Source organism: Octodon degus, unplaced genomic scaffold (assembly GCF_000260255.1).
Source record: "Octodon degus isolate 3935 unplaced genomic scaffold, OctDeg1.0 scaffold00167, whole genome shotgun sequence".
Lineage (NCBI taxonomy): Eukaryota > Metazoa > Chordata > Mammalia > Rodentia > Octodontidae > Octodon > Octodon degus.
The window spans coordinates 3632860-3653098 of NW_004524743.1; the positions used below are offsets into that span (position 1 = coordinate 3632860).

Genomic DNA, 20239 nt, shown 5'->3' on the forward strand with positions numbered 1-20239 from the left:
TTTTTTTTACATTTAATTGGACTATATTCTCCAGAGCAATTTTCTTTTCCTGTCTTTAATAGATGTAAAACTCAAAGTAATTGTACTTATTTTGTCCAATTCTCTGTTCATGGCAAGAAATACCTAGAAAGAGTCTCCCCAGCACTCCCAAACCCAGTAACAATACTCCCAGCTCTCTCAGAGCTCTTTATTTATACACATCTGTCCTTCACTAGACAGGAATGCACCATTTACGTAGATTTTCTTTGTTCTTCTCCTTAGCCCAAGACCAAGTCATACCACTTGGAGCTGTAGCAATCGCATGCCATGTTAAATTCAAGCTTGAGATCCTGGGGCAGCATCAGGCTCAGTCTTTCCCATGAACCAGAATGTGTACAGTGTTCTTTTGAAGACCCAGAATCACAAAACATCAATTTTAAAGTTCTCCTGAAGAATTCACTCTTCTCCCCTCCCCCAGGACATCCGCAACATCAACCAAGAAACACAGACCTGAGGACAAAACTGATTCGAGAGAAAGAGAAGGAAGAAACTTGATGTGGTGTCCCAGGGACATCTGATCCAGGCCCCTGAAGGCACAGGGTTCACACACTTGAGTAGGAACGCAGACAGCGAAGGCATACATGCAGGAGAAAGGAAGAGGCCAGCTTTGCTGGGTCTCAATTTGAGTTTTCTGTACAACATTCCCTTCTTATGGGCTGGAGCTGTCAATCTGATGATCAGTAATATCTGCAAAACCAAGACAGATGGCTGGGTGTGGTGCCACATACCTATAATCCCAACACTCTGCAGGCTGAGACAGGAGGCTCATGGGGAGTTTGAGACCAGCCTGGGTTACAAAGTGAGCTCAAGGCCAGCCTGAACTGCACAGCAAGTGCCTGTCTCAAAAAGACAAAAACTAACAAACAAACAAACAAACAAACAAACACACCAACCAAGAAAACTGATGTATCATCTAGAGAGAATGCATGGCCTGAGAAGACAGAGCCCCAGGAGTAGCCTCAGTGAAGGCACTTCCTGGAGGGAGTTGCAGGGAATGAAGGTGTGTGAGGGTGGGGTAAGGAAGCCAAAAGAGAGGAGCTGCTAAAGGATGAAATAGTCTGTGGTCAAGTGCACTTAAGAGTGTAAGTTGGACTGAGAAGTTAAGTATATTTGGTGATTTTCTGGGCAGAAGATGAATTTTTGTCATCAAAGTACACAAACATGCATCTGTCAGATCCACGTTTATTCTTTTTTTTTTTTTTTTGGCGGAACCGGGGATTGAACTCAGGCCCTCGCTTGCCGGGGAAGCGCTTATTCTACTGAGCCATCTCCCTGCCCCTCCCCCTGTTTATTCTTTAGAATATTTCTATAGATGAATTCTTAATTTTATGAGTTTTATTATACTAAACAATGAGTACTTAACAGTAAAAGTACCACAAAAATATAGAATGTTTAATAGTTATTGTTTATAAAAAAGCATCAAAATGTTCAACATTGACTTTTTTTGGTGTACTAAGTCTAAAGAAGAACAACATAAATAAATTTGCATATACATTACAATGAAAATACCAATAGCATTTTACAAAAATGACTCTCCTGGAGAAGGATTTTTTTTTTTTGGACTGGCTCATGCTGCTTTAAGGGCGGGTCTGGTAAGGCAGGTGGAGCTGGGGATGGAATCACAGTATCTGCCTGCCTGCCTTTGCATGAGCAGGCGCTTAAACAACTAAGCTAACTGGCAGGTCCCCAGGACTCCCCTTCAGTTATCACCACAGGCAGTTTGCACACATGACAACAGCACCTTCCATACACACCCATCACTCACACTGAAAGCCTGTGTTTTCTGGTTTGTATGACCCTTTTGTAGGACACACTTAACATCTCAGAGGTCTTGCTGCTTCTTCAGGAGGTTCTTATTATGTTATACAATGTATGGTTAACGGGAACATAGAATATCAATAAAAGATTAAATTCTTCATTTGTATTGTGCATTTAGAATAGGCAAGAACATTTTCATTTCAGCTGTGCACTTGCTTAGAAAACCTAAAAGATAACATCAGAGATAAATTCTTATGTGAACCATAATGAAAATGCCAATAGAACTCTGCCACAAAAATAAGCTTTACTTCAACTGTCATGCCCAAGTCAGGCTTTGAACATGCAACTGTATGTTCCATACACAAGTATAGCTTACACTGGTAGCACATATGCTTTGTCTTCCTATACTTTCTTGGAGGGCACAGTTGACATCTTTTGTTTTCTTGTTGTCACAGTAAGTCTTTGTGATGCTACCCCTTCACAGGTGAAATTCACCGGTGTATTCTACACTTTTTTTGGGCATAGTTCCCTGGGCAGAAACATTTTATTTTTCCTCCCCTGTAAATCATCTCTTATGCACTTCAGTCCTAATTCTCTAAGAAAATTCCTCCATGATGTTTTTCACTTATTATTTTCTTTGTAAGCTATCAAACTATTTACGCCACACATGTTTAGGATCAAGTAAAACACAACTATTGGCCAATGCTTTGTGTTTCATGGGACATCACAGTTGTTGCATAACTCATCAACAACATTTACTCCACCTTTATTTTATTGTAGAAAGTTCCCATGCCAGAGTTCTGTTTTGTTGAGGTTTCTCTATCAATATATATATATATATATATTTTTTTTTTTTTTCTGGTACTAGGGATTGAACTCAGGACCTTGCACTTGCCAGGCAGGTGCTTATGCCACTGAGCTATATCCCCAGCCCCCTATCAATATTTGTTTCCTCTTTTTTTTTTTAATGTATGTGGTACAAGGTCTCACTATGCATCTTGGAATCACAGGGATCCTCCTGTTTTCAGCCTCTCCAGTGCTGGGATTACAGGTGTGTGCCACCACGCCCATCCTGGGAGGCCAGTTCAGTGTCCCTATCAATATTTCCATCATGGTGAAATGCTGACCTCAGTAGTACCAGTTTGTTTTTCTTTGTCATATAGGAGGCCAGTGTTATATCTTTATGAAGTACAAAGATTGGAGAATACAATTCTGTTGCAATTTGAAACTGTGGGGCGGGGCAGATGATTCAGTGGAATAAGTGCTTCCCTGGCAAGCGCAAGAGCCTGAGTTCAATCCCCAGTTCCACAATTCTCAAAAAAAAAAAAAAAAAAAAAAAAAAAAAAAAAAAAAAAAGTGTAATTGCAATATTTCATCTGGACTTTCTGCTTTGTTTCTGTGTGTAGTTCCTGTACTGTCAACTTAAGCTATTAGCAAATGTAACATCAACTAGAAACTGGTGAACCAATTGTTGAATATCACATCTGATTAGTTTGAGAGACAGGAGCAACAAGTCTGTTTATAACAACATTGTTTAGTTTATTGCTATATGAATAAGGACCTGATGGCTGAGTTTCGGATAAATGTCTAAATTGAAAGCATAATTAATCTTTGCAAATTTTTGACATCTGTATCATAAAAGAGGCAGCATTCTTAAGAAAGCATGTACAGCCCTCTCCACATTACTCATAATTGTCCCTTTTTAAATAATACACATAAAAAATAATACACATGGCATTTCATTAAAGATTACATGCAAGGTCTTTTAAAAATTAGCCTTTGCATCTACAGTGGCACAGATTTTTATGCCGTGTTTTCACCCACTGGTTTTCCGTAATCCTTTTACATTCCCGCGATTATCATGAGAAATTCTCGCGAAGTACAGCAGGCCTACGAATACTCTCTGTTCAGCTGGTGAGGTATCATAGTAAATGTAGTTTTGAATATGGCTTTTGGTGCACACAGAATACTTTTTATCAGCCTTTGTATATTTCACCGCATCTTGTCTATTAAATTTTCCTACACTGAATGGCAGTGCTGGCATTTTGTTCAATGCCTTTCACCTGTCACTACGTTTTCAGACCTAGTTCTAATGTTGGATCATTCCATTTGATTGTAGCCATTTTACATTTCGACTAGTCAAATATGTAGTTATAGTGCTTTTTTGTTGTCAGCTGAATCAAATCATCTGCATTCCCTGTGTCTGTATCAGATGATTTTTGCTCCATTTCACTGTCACAGGAACTTAGCTCCCATGGGCAAGCGAAAAGCCATCATTGTCATCGTCATCCACCCACACCATTCTTCTGTTATGAAAACATACATTTTACCATAATGAATCATCTTTATCATTCATACATGAGTAACCTGATGATTGACTTTTGACCTCCTCCAAAACTTCCAAATCTGGTTTCTCATGTGCCGTTGTACTGAGTTGGGCTACTTCTACCAGAAAAATCAAAAGAAAACTTGTTTAAAAACAAGTCCTGGGGTGGTCTATTGTGGCTACTGGACACTCTGTGATGCTCAGGTAAACATGTGTAAAACAAGTTAGAGCGTAAGGTGGGTTTGCCACTTTTGCACAAGTATACACACTTGCTATTCAGTATGCCAAGAGAGTAAATACATAGATTACTTCCTGTGTCCCTCAGGGAAAAGTACTGAGATAGCAAATTTACAGTAGAAATGTAAGGGCTAGGCCTGCTGGACCCAGGCTTATGTACCTGGGGATTATTAAGAGGTATTATGTAAACTGAGGGTGGTAACAAATGCCTGTAATCTCAGCACTCTGGGATGCTTAGGCAAGAGGATTGCAAATGCAAGCCTTGCTCAGTCAATTTAGCAACTTAATGAGAACTTGTCTCTATATAAAAAGGACTGGGGCTGTAGCTCAGTGCCAGGGCCATGGGTTCAACCTATGTATGGCAAGTTAAAAGAAAAAAATGAAAAAGAAAGAAAGAGACAGTGTCCATAGCAAGTACAGTTTCAGTGGAGAGTGAGGGCAAAATCTGATCCCACGGAGACTACAAGCAGAGGAGAAGCAAGGAGACATAGCTAATAATGCAGGACTTGCCAAGAGGGACTGGATCAGGGTGGAGGACTCGAAAATAATAGAATAATGCTGACCATCTCAGACACCAGCTGGGAGGGGAAGAAGAGTCAATAATAGTGGTTCACAAAGAGATCCTGCCTCACGGGGTGTTGCTAGACTGTGATTCCAGAATCAGGGGGGCTGAGTCAGGAGGATCTCCATGAATTTGGGTTAGCTTGGGTTACATAATGAGACTGTCTCAATAAGATGAAGAACAAAAACAAAAACAAAATAAGAGGACTGGGGAGGTAGCTCAGCGGCATAAGTGCCTGCCTCACAAGTGTAAGGTTCAGGGGCTGGGGAGAGAGAGCTCGGTAGAATAAGTACTTGCCTGGCAAGCGCAGGGTCCTGAGTTCAATCCCCAGTACCCTCCCCCCCCAAAAAAAAAGTGTAAGGTTCTGAGTCTGACTCTGGTACCGCAAATAAAAGCAAAACAAAATAAGAGATCCTACAGGAGTGGACAGATGAATTCCTGGGCTAAAGGATTTCTCCTGAGGTAGATGAACTGTATGCAGACTGCAGTGGGAACTCAGGGCACTTGCCTAACAGGGAAATGTCTCAATGTTCCTGGTAGGAAAGTGGGCTCGTTCTTCCCCAGTGAGAGAAGGCCAGTGGTAGCACAAATAACTGGAACAAGTGGGTGGCCAGGGGAGTGCTGGACACTTGGGAGTGAGAGCTACCCAGAAAGCTCGAAAGAAGTACTTGTGAGTGGACTGAGGCAAGAGATTGGGGCAGGCCACCACCGAGTGAATGAGCATGACCTGTCAATCAGGAGCTCACAGGCCACACCAGTTTCCAAGTCTTCAACCCAGGACCAATCAGGAGGAGCTATCTTCAATTCTTCTGTGGCAAAATCTTGCCTGTTTTTGATAGGTTGGTCTAGCTGTGACGTCAGCCTGGGAAACGAGGGCTCTAACAGACCTCAGTCATCCACGGTGGGCCACAGTGATCTCTTTTAGTGGCTGCCTCTGACTCTGCAGAGTGTACTTTTACTTCTTTTCATAAAAGTAAAACGCTATCTTTTGTACCTGTTTGGCCTAATTCTTTCTTTCTTTTTAAAATTTTATTATTATTATTATTATTATTATTATTATTTTCTAATTCTTTCTTCAGGACATGAAAGATCTCGACAGAAGCTACAGAACTCCAGGATTCCATAACATGACCACGACAGTCACCAAGCAGGGTCTGAAGAGGCTCCTGAAGCTGAGAACAGCCACCAGAATCACTCTCACTCTTTTTGTAGGATAAGTTCGCAGGTTTGCAGACTCCCTCTGATTGCTCAGCAAAACTTTATTAGGCAGAAATTAAGAGGTACACACTCGAAGAAATAGTGTGCCGACCTGCAGGTGACAGGTGAGAGACAACTCAGTTCCAGAAAATGGGAACATTTATGCTTCCCCTGAGGGCTGGAGACCATTGTAAAAGGTGTTCCAGCCTGCACAAGAGAGCAGGGTCCTATTATGGGTTGGGCCCAGCCCCCCCTTTTTATTTTGTTTTATTTTTATTTTTTTTAATGTATTTAGTCCAGGGTCTACAGGGTCTCACTACACAGATTGGACTCGTAGTGATCCACCTCTTTTCAGCGCTGGGATTACAGGCGCACCCCCACGTCCAGTCTCAATCGCTCTCTCAGGGTCTGCGCTATCTGCCTGGCCCTTCCCCCCCTTTTTATTTTTATTTTATTTGTATTTTAGGTAAAAGTCTACAGGGTGTTCAGGGTCTCACTACTACATCAGACTCGTAGTGATCCGCCTGTTTACAGCCTGCCAAGAGCCCCTGGGACGGGGTCAGCATGGCAGGCCGGGGACTGAACCTCTGGCCCCTGTGCCTGTTTGCAGGCACTTTAATCTGCTGAGCTATTTGGCCAGCCCTCTTTTTTCCCTTTTTAAATAGTTTAAGTATTCTTTGAATCCTCTCAATCTGTGCCTTTATCTTTGAATTAGTTTCCTGCCCTTTATTTTCTCGATTAGGACAGCTTATGGAGTTTTACAATTTTTGAGGAATTTGGGGTATAATGGGAGGATGGGACCTAAATTTCACCAAGGGAAGGGTGCCAGGGGGATTTAACAGTTTCCTCAAAGCTGCAGTTCTTTGTTTTCCTCTCTCTCTCTGTCTCTCTTTGTCTCACTGTCTCTGTCTATCTGTCTCTCACTTGCCAGGCAGGTGTTGTGTTGCTGAGCTACATCCCCAACCTGTTGTTTTTTCTTCTTTTGAGACAAGTTCTCTCTATTCAGTTCAGGTTGGCTTTGAACTCACTATGTAGCCCAGGCTGACCTCCAACTCTCAGCGATCCTCCTGCCTCAGCCTCTTCCTACCAGGATCACATGAGCTGCAGTCTTTAAAAAATTTTTTTTTTAAATTTTTATTTATTTGGTATGCAGCTGGGACTCATAGTGACCCTTCTCAGTGCTGGGATTACAGGCCTGCACCACTGTGACATTGTATACCAGGAAACTGGGGCTGGCACAACATGTGGGACCAGAGTTTGAACCCCAGCCCTAGTGCTTGCCAGGCAGTCCCTTAGACCACTGAGCTATCTCCCCAGCCCTCAGCTGTGGTCATTGTAAAAGTTGTTAGTTAAGATTTCCTATCCTAGAGGGCCAGCCAAAAGCTCAGCGGATTAAAGCATCTGCAAGCAGGCACAGGGCCCGGGGGTTTGATCCCTGGGCCTGCCGTTCTGGCCCGGACCACAGGGTGCGCTGAGACGACAAATGAGACTGGGCATGGTGGTGTGCGCCTGTAATCCCAGCTCTTGAGAGGCTATAAACAGGCGGATCACTACGAGTCTCATGTAGTAGGGAGACCCTGAACACCCTGTAGACCCTTAACTAAAATAAAAAAAAATAAAAAAAAAATCCTATCCTCTTTCTACCTATTTTTATTTCTTCTCCAGCAGCAGCCTCAAGGTTACAGGACTGCCTCCTTTGGCCAGCTCCTTTGGCCAGCAGGGTGTAGGTGCGGGAAGGCAGGTACAGGCTGAGATCTATTTATTTCACCACCCCCAACAGGGAGAGCCAACTTTTGCAATGGGAAGGAGACCAAGAGATGGAGAAGGCGAGGGAGATGGGAGGGGGACATAAAAAGAATTAAGACGTGTTTTGTCCATGTCTTCCCACAAAGCAGGTAAACACTATGTACTAAAGACACGAATCAGTGATTTTTTTTTTTTTTTTTCAATCTGGAAAAATAATCCCTACCTCCACAGGTCCGGCCCTTGGAACATAAAAGACATGTGGCCCAATCGCTTGTGTGCCCCTCCATGGGTTTCTGGAAGGTACAGGGTAGGAGGACCATGCAGGGCTGAAGACTGAAGCGTCCACCCAGGCCTTCACAGAAATCCAGCCCTTAGTTCGAGGAGCGTGGGCAGGAGCTGGGAGAGAAGTAGGGATGTCCAGATTTATCCTGAGGGAGGCAGGAGGATGGCTGCCCAGGTCCATGTGTCCCCTACTGCCAGAGGGGTTTGGGGACCAGGTGACCTTTCATCCCCAGGAAAGGGAGGTGGTCCCGTTCAAGGGTCCTCCCACTCGCATGGGGAGGGGCCCGGGTGCAGATGGCCGCTTCCCGGGAGGGGCAGGGTAAGGGGAAAGGTGGAGGAAAGAGGAGGGGAGGAGAGGGGAGGGAAGAAGGAGGAGAGAGGAGAAGGGAAAGGGAGAGGGGAGGAGAGGGGAAAAGGAGGGGTAGAGGAAGGAGGGAAGGAAAAGGCAAGGGGCAGGGGAGGGGCCGGGTGTAGGTGGCCGCTCCCCGCGGGGGGGGGAGGAGGAGGCGGCGGTCCTGCCATTGGCCGCGGCGCGGTACCTGCGCGTTCGGGCGCAAAGTCCACGGCGGCCCAGGTGGCCGGGCGCAGGCGGCCCACGCCCTCGGCCAGGCAGGATGCCCCTGGGGCGGCTCGGAAGGAAGAAGGCCAAGGGCAGGGAGGGGGCCCGGCTGGTGGGGGCCGAGCAGACCCCCGCGCCCGCGCCCCCTGTTCCCCCCGCGTCCGCACCCGTCTTCCACGCGCAGCTGGCGCACGGGAGCCCCACGGGCCGCTTGCAGGGCTTCGCCAGCGTGGCCGAGCTGTACGCGCAGATCGCGGCCGCCTTCGACCTCCCGCCCTCCGAGGTGAGGCTGCGGGGCGCCCCGGGTCGGCCGGCTGGGGCGCCGAACCCCCGATCCAGGCGTGCAGGGTGGGGTCCGATGGGCTGGGTCCCGCGGGCGATGCGAGGCGCACAGCTCACCCGGGCAAGAAAGTCACAGTGCCGGGCGGCGGGGCCGGCGACGTTGGCGAGCTCGCTGCGGACCCCAGGTGCGGACGTGCGAGCGCTTCCGAGCTGGGGTCCCCGCCCGCCTGGACCTCAGCCTCCCGCGTCCTAACTGGCCCGGGAAGTGGAGGCGCCCTGGGGGCTCTGAGCGGGGCCACTGTGCCCTTGTTTCCACCCGACGCCGGCAGCCTTTGCGGAGTGTTTCCTAGGCGTTTAGAAAATTGAGCTGTGAATCCAAGGGGTGATAATTTAAAGAAGAGAATGGGAGTTAGCTACGTGGGACTCCTCAGCAGTTTCCGTGCGAGAGCGCAGCTCGAGAAAGAGAGAGAGAGAGAGAGAGAGAGAGAGAGAGAGAGAGAGAGAGAGAGAGAGAGAGATCAGATTGCGTGCCCCGAGTTCGAGTTTGTCATGGGTGTGATCACCCAGCGCTGGCTTATGAGGCGTTTTACGGGACCGCTTTATGGTCACCCAGGAGATCTGACTGCAAATGCAGGCGAGAGAAGTCCGCTCATATAACCGTTTGGACCCCATTTCAAGGAAAAACCCAGGGTTTTGTATTCTGGATTCCCTGGAGCGCAGAGTGGTCTTTGAGTGGCGTAGAGTGACATCTGGATTTCTGCTTTTCTCATTTTGTGCATTAGTTGTTTATCAGGTTTGTGGACGTGAAATTGAGGTCAAGGCAAAATTCCAAGAAGAGATGAAAGAGCTTGAAGTATAACAGTTTGTTCTTTCAGGGATTCCAGGCACCGGAGAGCAAATTGCAGACTCATTTTGTGCCTTATTTATTGACATAAGATGATACTTACAATACTTAGTTTGTATCAGACTTTTCAATTGAAAAAAAACACTTTTTTCTTTTTTAAAATTTTAAATATTTTTAGTGTTTAAGCTGCTACGAATACTTTATAAGTATTTGAGCATCAAGTCATCATAATAGAAATGTAACAAAATGGGAATGACAGTGAAAGGGTTAAACTGGCACAAATTCACCAAGTATTAAACTACAGATTTTAAGAAGTAGATTACTTTTTAAAATTGACAACAGAAAAATAGTATGAAAAAAACCTAGCCATTTTCCACCAACTCAGTCATTAATTTGGAGCGGGCATAAAATGCAAAGCGTTCTTTTTCTATTCTACTTGATTTTAGCCAAAAGGCTGAAAAGTGATTATTTTTTTCAACTAGGAAAGCATTTTTGAAGGAATAAGTACATTTAATCTTCTTTAAGGTGAGGTAGATGATGCATAAACCAACCTGAATGCAGATAAACCTGAATGCAAGTCCAAGTGGATCCAATGGGGATCCGAGTTCTACCATTCATATAGTAGTTGCGTGGCTGGGAACAAGTTTAAGGACCTTGCTTCAGCCGCCATCCCCCAGCAAGGCTATCCCCCAGGAAGACGAGCTGGTGCAGAATGCTAGCACATTGCTGGGTATACCTTCCTGCTTAATAAGTTGTAGTTAATATTATTAAGGCCTAACAGTTGAATGAGGGGCTGAGGTGCAGAGAGGTTGGGCCTTGGCCATCTCTGCATGAATCCTGCAAGAAAAAAGCAGGGCTGACCTTTAGACTTGGACCTTCTGGTTTCTAAGCTGCTGAGCTGTTAGCATGCTTGGCCGACAACCTTCACTGTCTGTCCTGGGACCAGACCCTGGGGTTTTAGTTTCTTTGCATTAACAGGTTTCCTAATTACAAATGATGACATTATTCTGAGACATGATTTTATGAAGTCCATTTAATCCCCAAGAAGAAAATATTGTTTTTTTTTTTTTCTCTTTTTTTTTTATTTTTTTTCCTACAGTTTTATTGATAAACATATAGCAATGAGACAGTTTCAAATCAAATCGGAAGTACAGTTTCAACAAATAATACACTGCATATATTCTTCTTAGTGGTTAATTGCTGTACAAGATGCGGACTTGTGATCCTATTTACAAACACCATTAGAACAAATCATTCCAGTCATTAAGACAATGCAACTATATATCTACCCCAACCACTTTGAATACACAGATACAGAATGGACATTCATCGGTGTACCCCATTTTTCCTAAGTTCCGTTACTGAATATTATAGCTGTGTAAACTCAGCAAAATATTCTAAAAGAGTCCAGTAGCCCATAATAGCATTGGGTCTTCTGTTTAACTGGCAATGTCAGAAATTATTGACCTGAGTCCCCCACAGCTTAACTTAACAGCATGGCTTTATTTCTTATATTTCGTCTTCATACTTTTCTACTGGATGGTTAAGACCAAGGTAAAGCAGGACCTGTGCAACAAGAGTTGTAGCTTTTTGGTCTGAGAAGGTCAGTGAAATGCCCTCAGGATTTGTCCTGAGATCCTGTACCTCATATTGTAGAACCTTTATCAGTGCAGCCATGTGGATGAGTCACGACCATTGCTTGGCCAATGTGCTCTCTGTGAAAGCCTGAGAGAGTGTCTTCTCCCCATGTGACTCTCCTTAGGCCCACTCTATGTCATCGATCACTTTCCTCTTTGGCCCCATAATCTTCTTGATCAGAAAATTTGGGACACTACCGAGGTACATGACGTTACAGTACAAGTTCTCATATGTCCTGAGTCTTAATTGACCTTAGAAGGCTAGGGCCAAAAAGTTGGCTTTCCTTGTAGCCCTCCTTTCCCAAGAAGAAAATATTGTTATTATTAATATCTTTGCTTCACAGACAGGTTGATGAGGCATTGGAATTCAGAGTTCTTCCAAAATTACACATAGGAAACAAACTTCCCAAGCCAAAATTGCATAGTAAATGGCCTGGCTCTGGATTCAAACCCTGTGCCCACTCCCCACTTTGCCAGTTCTACGAAGCTGTGTTGCTTCCAATTTTTCCAGTCTGTTACTAATGTCTTGGCAGCCACATTCAATGTTTTCAGTTTCCACACGCTGACTTGCAAGATAAAATTCCAAGATAATGAAATCGGTGTTTTGACGCACAATATTAAGGTTATAAATAGTTTTTATAGCCCTGATATATGTTCCTAGCACAGTCATGCATATAACCAACATCAGTGCAAGCTTACTGTCTGGTTTCAAAGGAATTAACAGGCATCTGCAGGATAAAGCATGGGTGAGTGTTACATAGTAGTTCTTCAATGTCTCGGTGGTTGACTTCGAAAGGAAAGTTAGATGTTCAAATCCAGTTCACACCAGGGAGATGCCATTCCCTCCCCTATTCTCCCAGCCAGCACGCAGTTTCTGGGATGCCAGTACTTAGGGGAGTACAGATTTCTCCCATGGGGACTGAATGGATGGCTGACTCTAGAGCCAACTCGGAAGTCATGCCTTCTTTCCAAGAGCTGGCCGTAGGGATATAAATAGCTTCCTCTGGGGGCCAAGCTCTTCACCAGGAAACAGCTGAGGGCTTGCAGTCAGATGGACCAGATTCAGGTGCACTTCTGCAGGCCCATAGTGTGCCTACCTCCCTTCCAGGCATGTGGTTGTCAGCGTGGTCGCTTCATCCCCACCAGGACTCTTTTCCTCTTACAGTTGGGCTAATTGAGACCTTGAGAAATCAAGCAGCCTGCCCAGAATCACTGGGTCATCGTAGGTTTGCAGAGCTGAGATTTATTTTTGTTTTGAGGCAGGGTTTCTTGGTGTAGCGCAGTCTGGCTTTGAACTCACTGTGTAGCCCAGCTGGCCTCGAATTTGCAATGATCCTCCCGACTCAGCTTCCTGGGTGCTGGGATTATAGGTCTGCACCACCACACAAAGCTTTGGAAACTTTTTTTTTTTTTTTTTTTAAAGAAAACAGTGGTTTTTCTAGTAAACCAGGAAAAGTATGTATTGCCTCCAAAAGATGCTGTTGTAAAACTGACAGTTCGGATTTGAGCTATTTCATGGTCCCTGAGGGATGAAGTTGAAGCTTCAAATCATTTAAGATTTGATAGCCAGGTAAGAAGCACATGCCTATAATCCCTGAAGTTGGGGAGATTGAGGCAGGAGGAACTGTGAGTTTGAGGCCAGCCTGGGCTACTGGAGTGAGTATAAGCCCAGCCTAAATTACATGATGAGACCCTGTTTTAAAAAAAAAAAAAGGGCCGGGGAGCTGACTCAGTAGAATAAGTGCTTGCCTGGCCAGCATAGGGTCCTGAGTTCAATCCCCTGTACCGCAACAAACAAACAAACAACACAACAGAACACAACAACAACAACAACAAAAAGACAAACCAGATATTGTGGCACAAGGTCTGGTGGCACACCTGTGATCTCAGCACTTGGAGGGCTGAGGCAGGAGGATTGCTGTGAATTTGAGGCCAGAATGGGCAACATAATGAGACCTTGTCTCAAAAAGAAAAGAAAGAAAAGAAAAAAAAGAAAAAAAGGATTGTTACATTGAAACAGATGGCCAATTATGCAAGAAGCCCTTGTATCTGATGTCTTTTTTTTTTTTTTCAAAACAGCTAAATGAGCAATTTAGTAAAAAGAAAGTAAATTAATCTCTCTAAAAAACCAGTTAACTCATAATGCAAATGCAGGGATGCTTTTTCCAGAAAATTGAATACCATCTTTTAAAACCTTGAGGTTACATAAAAAGTTGAGTCACTTATGACTATAGCTTTGAGATGTTGAGCATAATCATAAATTTTGTTGAAGAGCCCTTTTGAATATTTGACTGCTATAATTGTTTGGCAAGATGCCTGTCCCATGACATGTTCTAACTTAAATCTTAAGTGGAAGAAAAGAGTGTAGGAAGACAGTGGATTTGAAAGCTTTTTAAAGTAATAAATCAGAAGCTCTTCAGGTACAGAAGCTAGAAACTCAGACTCACTTTACTCGGTTTGGCACTTGCTTCCTGTGATTATTACAGGTCAGGGTGCTTGGGGCCAGAAATGGGTTGGACTTTACATTTTTCCTGATTTTGGGACATTTGCAGATAAACAGTGAAATGGCTTGGAGGTGGCACCCAGCTATAAAGACAAACTTCCTTTAGGCTTTTTGTGGACCTTTATTCATGTAGCCTGAAGGTAATTTTTTCAGTAGTTTTATAGGGACCTGCATTTTGACTGCCACTTACCATAAGGGGTCAGGTGTAGAATTTGTTGTTTTACTTGTGATGTTATGTCAGGACTTAGGAAGTTTCAGATAGCTGGGCATGGTGGTTTGTGGCTGCAGTCCCAGCACGCAGAGGGTCAGGCAGGGAGGACTGCTGTGAGTTCAAGGCCACCCCTGGGCTACATAGTGAGACCCTGTCTCAAAACAAGTTTTCGATTTGGGAAATGTTCTACCTGTATCAGTTTGTGTGTGGTAAGAGATACCAAATCACTGAATGAATAAATGAATCATTTCAGTGATTCATTTTCTTTCTTGCCACATAAAACAGATATTTTAAGCACTGCAGCTGGGAAATAGAAAAGGCAGTTGTTATTTGTTTTGAGACAGTCTCACTATGTTATGTAGGCCTTGAATTCCTGGGTGATCCTCCTGCTTCAACCTCCTGACTAGCTGGGATGGTAGGCACCCACCACTGTACCTTGTAAGAAATGTGAATTTGAAAGCCTGATGTGCCACACTCCCAAGCATGCTGTTATTTCCCTTAAAAGCAACCAACTGACCTTTATTCTGCTCCCAGTTTTTTTTTTTTTTTTTTTTTTTGGCGGAACCAGGGATTGAACTTAGGCCCTTGCGCTTGCCAGGGAAGCACTTACTCCACTGAGCCATCTCCCCGGCCCCTGACCTTTATTCTGATTACTGCCTGTTTGCCAGCTATAATGCCTATGCTCCCCTGGGGGAGTTGGCAGATTTGAACGGCCTCTTCCTGTCTCTTTCTCTCCCTTCCCCTTCCCTTCCTCCCCACCCCCCCATCTCTTGGTGCCTGTCTTGGTTACTTTTCTTTTGTTGATGACACACAATACCCAACACCCAAAATTAAGGAGCGAAGGTTTGTGGAACAAGGTTTTAGTCCATAGTCGGCTGGCTTCAAGGCCCGTGGCATGGCACAGGGGCACCAGTTTATGGTGACGGAAGACAGCAGAAGCAACAAGAGAGATCGGGATAAGCCTCTTCCTGTCCCTTGTACTGTATCCAGTCCACTGGGATTAGGGCAGTGCAGTCCAACCAGGGGACTGATTCAGCGATCACGCACCCTTAATCCCAGCATTACACCATGAATCAGTCACAAACTCTAGATTTAGCCGTCTCTGAAAAAACCCTAGGACTGCATGAGGCTCGGGGGGACGTGGAGACACAAACCATAACATCACCCCCCCATGTCACCTTCCCTGGGGGTTCACCGTCGCTGTCCTTTCTGCCACCCCCTCATTTTTCCTCCTGACCCTCCCCAAGGCTGCTGTCTCCACCCAGATGCCTCTTTAATCTCATTACATTGCTCTCCCCTCAAAACCAGCCCGCTTCCCATCTCACTGGGAACAAAAGCCAAATCCTTGATGGGCTTCCACCTGTTCCCTCCGCAGGTCGCTGTCTCTGCTGTTCCGGCCACTCCAGCCCCTGCTGTCCCTTGGCCGAGCCTCTTTCTCTGGCCCTGCTTTGTAGTTCTGCTCCGAGGGTCCCAGTGAGGCTGACTTGACTTCCCCTCTAGACGCACAGTCCTTGCTCCTTCTCCTGCTGTACTAAGAGCCAGGGAGATCACTGACCGCGGGTCCTCCGCCCGTCCACCAGCTCTGGACTGTGAGCTCCAGAAAGGCTAGAATTTTCGTCTTTTTTTTTTTTTTTTTTTTAACTGATATAGCCCCAAGTCCTAGAGCGGTACCTGGAATGTCCTTGGAGATGGGTGATATGTAGGTATCAGCTCCCTATGAAGAATGTAGACCTCATGTGCTACACACAGGGACTAATAACAAAAAGAAAGAAAAAATCAGTTGAGTGAAATAATGCTTCTAAATTTGTACACAAAGTTGTGTCTCTTTTGCATAAAGGTTTTCTAGGTGATCAGAACAGAGGACTGAAGCCAAGGGTGCACTGAGCGATGTCCCAGCCTGTTCATTTTTTATTTTGAGACAGGGTCTTGCTAAGTTGCTAAATTGTTAGATTGCCCAGGCTCTGCTACAATTGCTGATCTTCCAGTTTTAGCATCCCAAAAGGCGGTGATTGCATGAATACACCAGGGGTTTGCTGAATTGTATGCAGTGACCCTCAACAGTACCCTGAAAAACAAACACCCCCCCAAAAAAAGACTTGGGAGTGAGGGCTTTTTTTTTTTTTTTTTTTTGGCAGGTTCTCACTGTGCAGTTCATTAGTTCATGCTGGCTTTGAACTTGAAGTGCTTCTTCCTTAGGCTTCCAAATGCTGGGATTACAGGCGTGTTCTATTATGGCTGGCTGACTGGTTTGCTTTCTTTCTTTTCTTTTCTTTCCTTCCTTCCTTCCTTCCTTCCTTCCTTCCTTCCTTCCTTTCTTTCATTCCCCTTCCTTCTTTCCTTCCTTCCTTCCTTCCTTCCTTCCTTCCTTCCTTCCTTCCATTCTTCCTTCCTTCCATCCTTCCTTCCTTCCTTTCTTCCTCTCTTTGTTTCTTTCTCATTTCTTTGAGATAAGGTCTTGCCATGTAGCTCAGACAAGTCTTGAATTCACTATGTATCTCAGGCTGGCCTCGAACTCATGACAGTCCTCTTGCCTCAGCCTCCCAAATTGTGGGATTACAAGTGTGTGCTACCATGCCCAGCTTGTTTTGTTTTGGGGACAGGGTCCTGCTATATATTCCATGCTGGCCTCCCACTCACTCTGTACCCCAGTCTGCCTTCGGAATTGCAGCAATCCTCCTGCCTTAAGGCCTTCAGAGTATACAGCTTTAACATAGAAGCTACACATATTAATTAAGCCTCTTCAATCTTACCCCTCATTAGAAAATTTTAGTTGGTGGACTTCCTTCCACTCACTGGTACAAGTCTTGGGACGCATTAGTGAACACAACAGACAACAGCTCTGCTGGTGTGAGGCTTCCACTCGGGTCCTCTGTCCTGCAGTGTCCAGATGACCCTTCCGGACCTGCCAGCCAGGCTGGGCTGACTGGGTGGTGGGTGGCTTATTCCCTTGGTCCCTCCAAGTGGAGGATTTTTTTAGACGTGTAATTGTTTTTATTAGTGCATGTTTGTGGTAATAATGATATGTTTATCACGGGGAGTTGGTACATGTACATAGCACATTATTATTATTATTAATAAATTTTCGACTCCTCTCCTCCCTCCTGCTCCTTCCAACTCTTGGTCTCTTTCCTATTTGCAAAAGCTCTATTTTCATCATTTCCCCATCCTTGCTTCTCTCCCCAGCTCTTGTTTTTGCATCCATTTGAAAAAAGATCTTCCTATTTCCTATTCCTGTCTTCTCTCTCTCTCTCTCTCTCTCTCTCTCTCTCTCTATATATATATATATATATATATATATATATATATATATAATTTGTCATAAAAGAGAATCATGTGATATCTAAACTTATGTGTCTGAATTATTTCACTTAATGTTATGGTCTCAAGGTGCGTCCGTTTTCTTACAAATGCCTCAGGTTTATCATTCTTTATGGTAGAGTTGCACTCTGTGGTGTAGTTTCCCTGATCCATTCATCTGTTGATGGCCATAAGGCTGTTTCCAAGATTTAGGTGTTATGAGCTGGGTGTGGTGGTGCAGTCCTGTAATCCCAGCACTCAGGAGGCTGAGCCAGGAGGATCGCAGTGAGTTTGAAGCCAGCCTGGGCTACATAGCAAGACCTTGTCTCAGAAAAAATACAAAAAAAACAAAAAAAACAAAAACAAAACAAAACAAAACCAAAACAAACAAACAAACAAAAAAAAACCCCCACTTCTGCGCTGCAGTGTGGGTATGCGTGTGCCACTCGTTTGGGGGGGTACCTAGAAGGGGAGCAGCTGATCGGTTGGTATATCCAGATCTGGTCTTTTGAGGAAGCTGGTTTCCATAGTGGCTGTACCAGTTTACATTCCCACCAACAACGCTGTAAGTTTTTAATAGCTTCCCCGAGAGCCTCGGGTGCCAGGCTGTCACCTGTGGGCACTCGTGTGTCTGAGAGCGCCTGGATTACCAAAGGAACAGTTCCCAGATCCTCACCAGCTGGGATGCTCCTCCAGCGCATGGGCGCTCACGTGACCTATTCGAGCATCTCTTGGTGTACAGGACATTGAAGGCTTTACAAAAGCAGTGACGGGGCCGCGGAGATAGCTCAGTAGAATAAGCGCCTGCCTGGTAAGCGCAAGGGCCTGAGTTCAATCCCTGCTTCTGCAAAAAACAGCGGTGATGACGTGCTTCCTGAGTGGGAGGACCACTGACATCCGGGCACTGCTGGAGGCCCCATGTCCCGTGGGGCTCACTTCTGTCTTGTCAGAAGTGCTGACCAGAGGGCCTAAAGCCCAAGTGGTAATAGCACCTCCTGTCCACTAGGGAGAGAGAAAAAAAATCATATAAAATGTTTCCGAGCCCAGCACTGTTTTTATTTATTTATTATGTTATGTTAGGGAAGGATCTACAGGGTGTTCAGTCTCACCACTAGATCGGACTCGTAGTGATCTGCCTGTTTATAGTCTCCCAAAGCTGGGATTACAGGCGCGCGCCACCACGCCCAGTCTCAATTCTGGCAGAGCAGGCTTGGGGCTCGAACCCTAGTCCCTGAGCCTGCTTGCAGGCTCCGTAATAAGCTGAGCTATTTGGTCGGCCCTTCAACACTCTGTTAGAAAATAGAATTTCATGCATATAATGCTGTAAGACAGTAATATAAACTCGCGGGAAAAGTGTTTTAGAATTTAAGCCGCGCTCTCTGCCTTCCTGACACCAAATTGGAAGCGAGCTGAATTAGCACGGTGGTGCAGTTGGCCAAAGCTTTTTCTTTCTTTCTTTTTTTTAATTAATTAATTAATTTGTGTGTGTGTGTGTGTGTGTGTGTGTGTGTGTGTGGCCAGCTCAGCCCACCAAGGGGGCGGGACTGGCTGGCATGTGGTGCTGGGGGATTGAACCGTGGTCTCTGTGCTCTGCTAAGCTTGTTCTAAGTAGGTGCTTTAGACCACTGAGCCATCTCACCAGCCCAACCAAAGCTTTTTCGATGCGGCACCTGCCGTCCAGCCCTGCAGTCTTCCCACCCTGCCCTGTTCCTACCCGATGTCCTTTCAGTATCCATCGTACCTGCCTGGGCTGTGTCACTGGACGAGCAGCACCCAAGGAAGTGATGGCTCCTTACCTCTGTGTTTCAGAATCACCCTGGCGCTCCTAGCAGCAATGACTGAAGCAGAAGCCTACCCAGGCGCCACAGTAGATGACATTATATTTCAATGGAAACAGTAATGCGTGTGTGTGTGGCGAAAGTTCCAGAAAGTGTGCCTCACCCAGAGCCGCAGTTTCCTCATTCTTTTCCTGGGAAGCATTTGCTGTGGCCATTTTCTTGACTGTCCTTCCAGAAACTTCTCCATGAGCATGTGTATCTGTGGCAGTATGTGCAAAACCACGTGTGGGTATTACCTTCCCCATACCTGTTTGAGTTTTGCTTTGGTTTTTGAAACAGGGTCTTGCTGTGCAGCTCAGGCTGGCTTTGGACTCACTGCAATCCTCCTGCCCCAGCCTCCTGAGTTTTAGAATCACAGGAAGCACCTTGCCTCACTCCAAGAGTTATTTTTTGAAGCTAATTATTCAAAGAAAAGTAATAAATACCTTTTGGGACAGATGTTTACTGAGATAAACAGAGTAAAGAGGACGCCCTGTGAAGGTCGCTGCTTATTCAGCTTGCAATCCAAGGCTTGTGTCACTCCTTTTATGAATTCCAGTGCTGCTGTTTAGGGTGTGGTGAGCGTTCTGTGGCCCTGGTGATTGAAACATAGAGTAGGAAGTCGAAGCCCGGACACGGCTAGTATCAGGAAGGCCCTGTGGCTTTTCTTCAGCAAGGAGGGACTTGGCAGTTTATCAGCACCAGGCTGATGGTGCACGTCTATAATCTAGCACTGAGAGGCCGAGGCAGGAAGATCACTGGGCTCAAGGCAGCCTGAACAACTAAATAGTGAGGTCTGTCTGAACACACACACACACACACACACACACACACACACACACACACTCTCACATACTGTGCACACACACACTCATACCACACACATATCTCACTCACTCACACACACACACACACACTCACATACTGTGCACACACACACTC

The 20239-nt window shown here is 45.3% G+C and overlaps 1 protein-coding gene across 2 annotated transcripts in view; it reads left to right on the top strand.

The window, feature by feature from the left end:
• The first annotated feature begins 8095 nt into the window (after positions 1-8095).
• The window catches only part of Gipc2 (GIPC PDZ domain containing family member 2), a 77298-nt gene continuing 65154 nt past the window's right edge, over positions 8096-20239 (top strand). Inside the window, exon 1 of one of the 2 annotated variants that reach the window (XM_023703290.1) lies at positions 8096-8165. In XM_023703290.1, the coding sequence (XP_023559058.1) occupies positions 8151-8165 (15 nt within the window). In that variant the 5' untranslated portion in view covers positions 8096-8150. Of the gene's footprint in view, positions 8166-8668; positions 8990-20239 lie in introns of those variants that run through there. The other variant, XM_004643173.3, reaches the window with a different exon arrangement.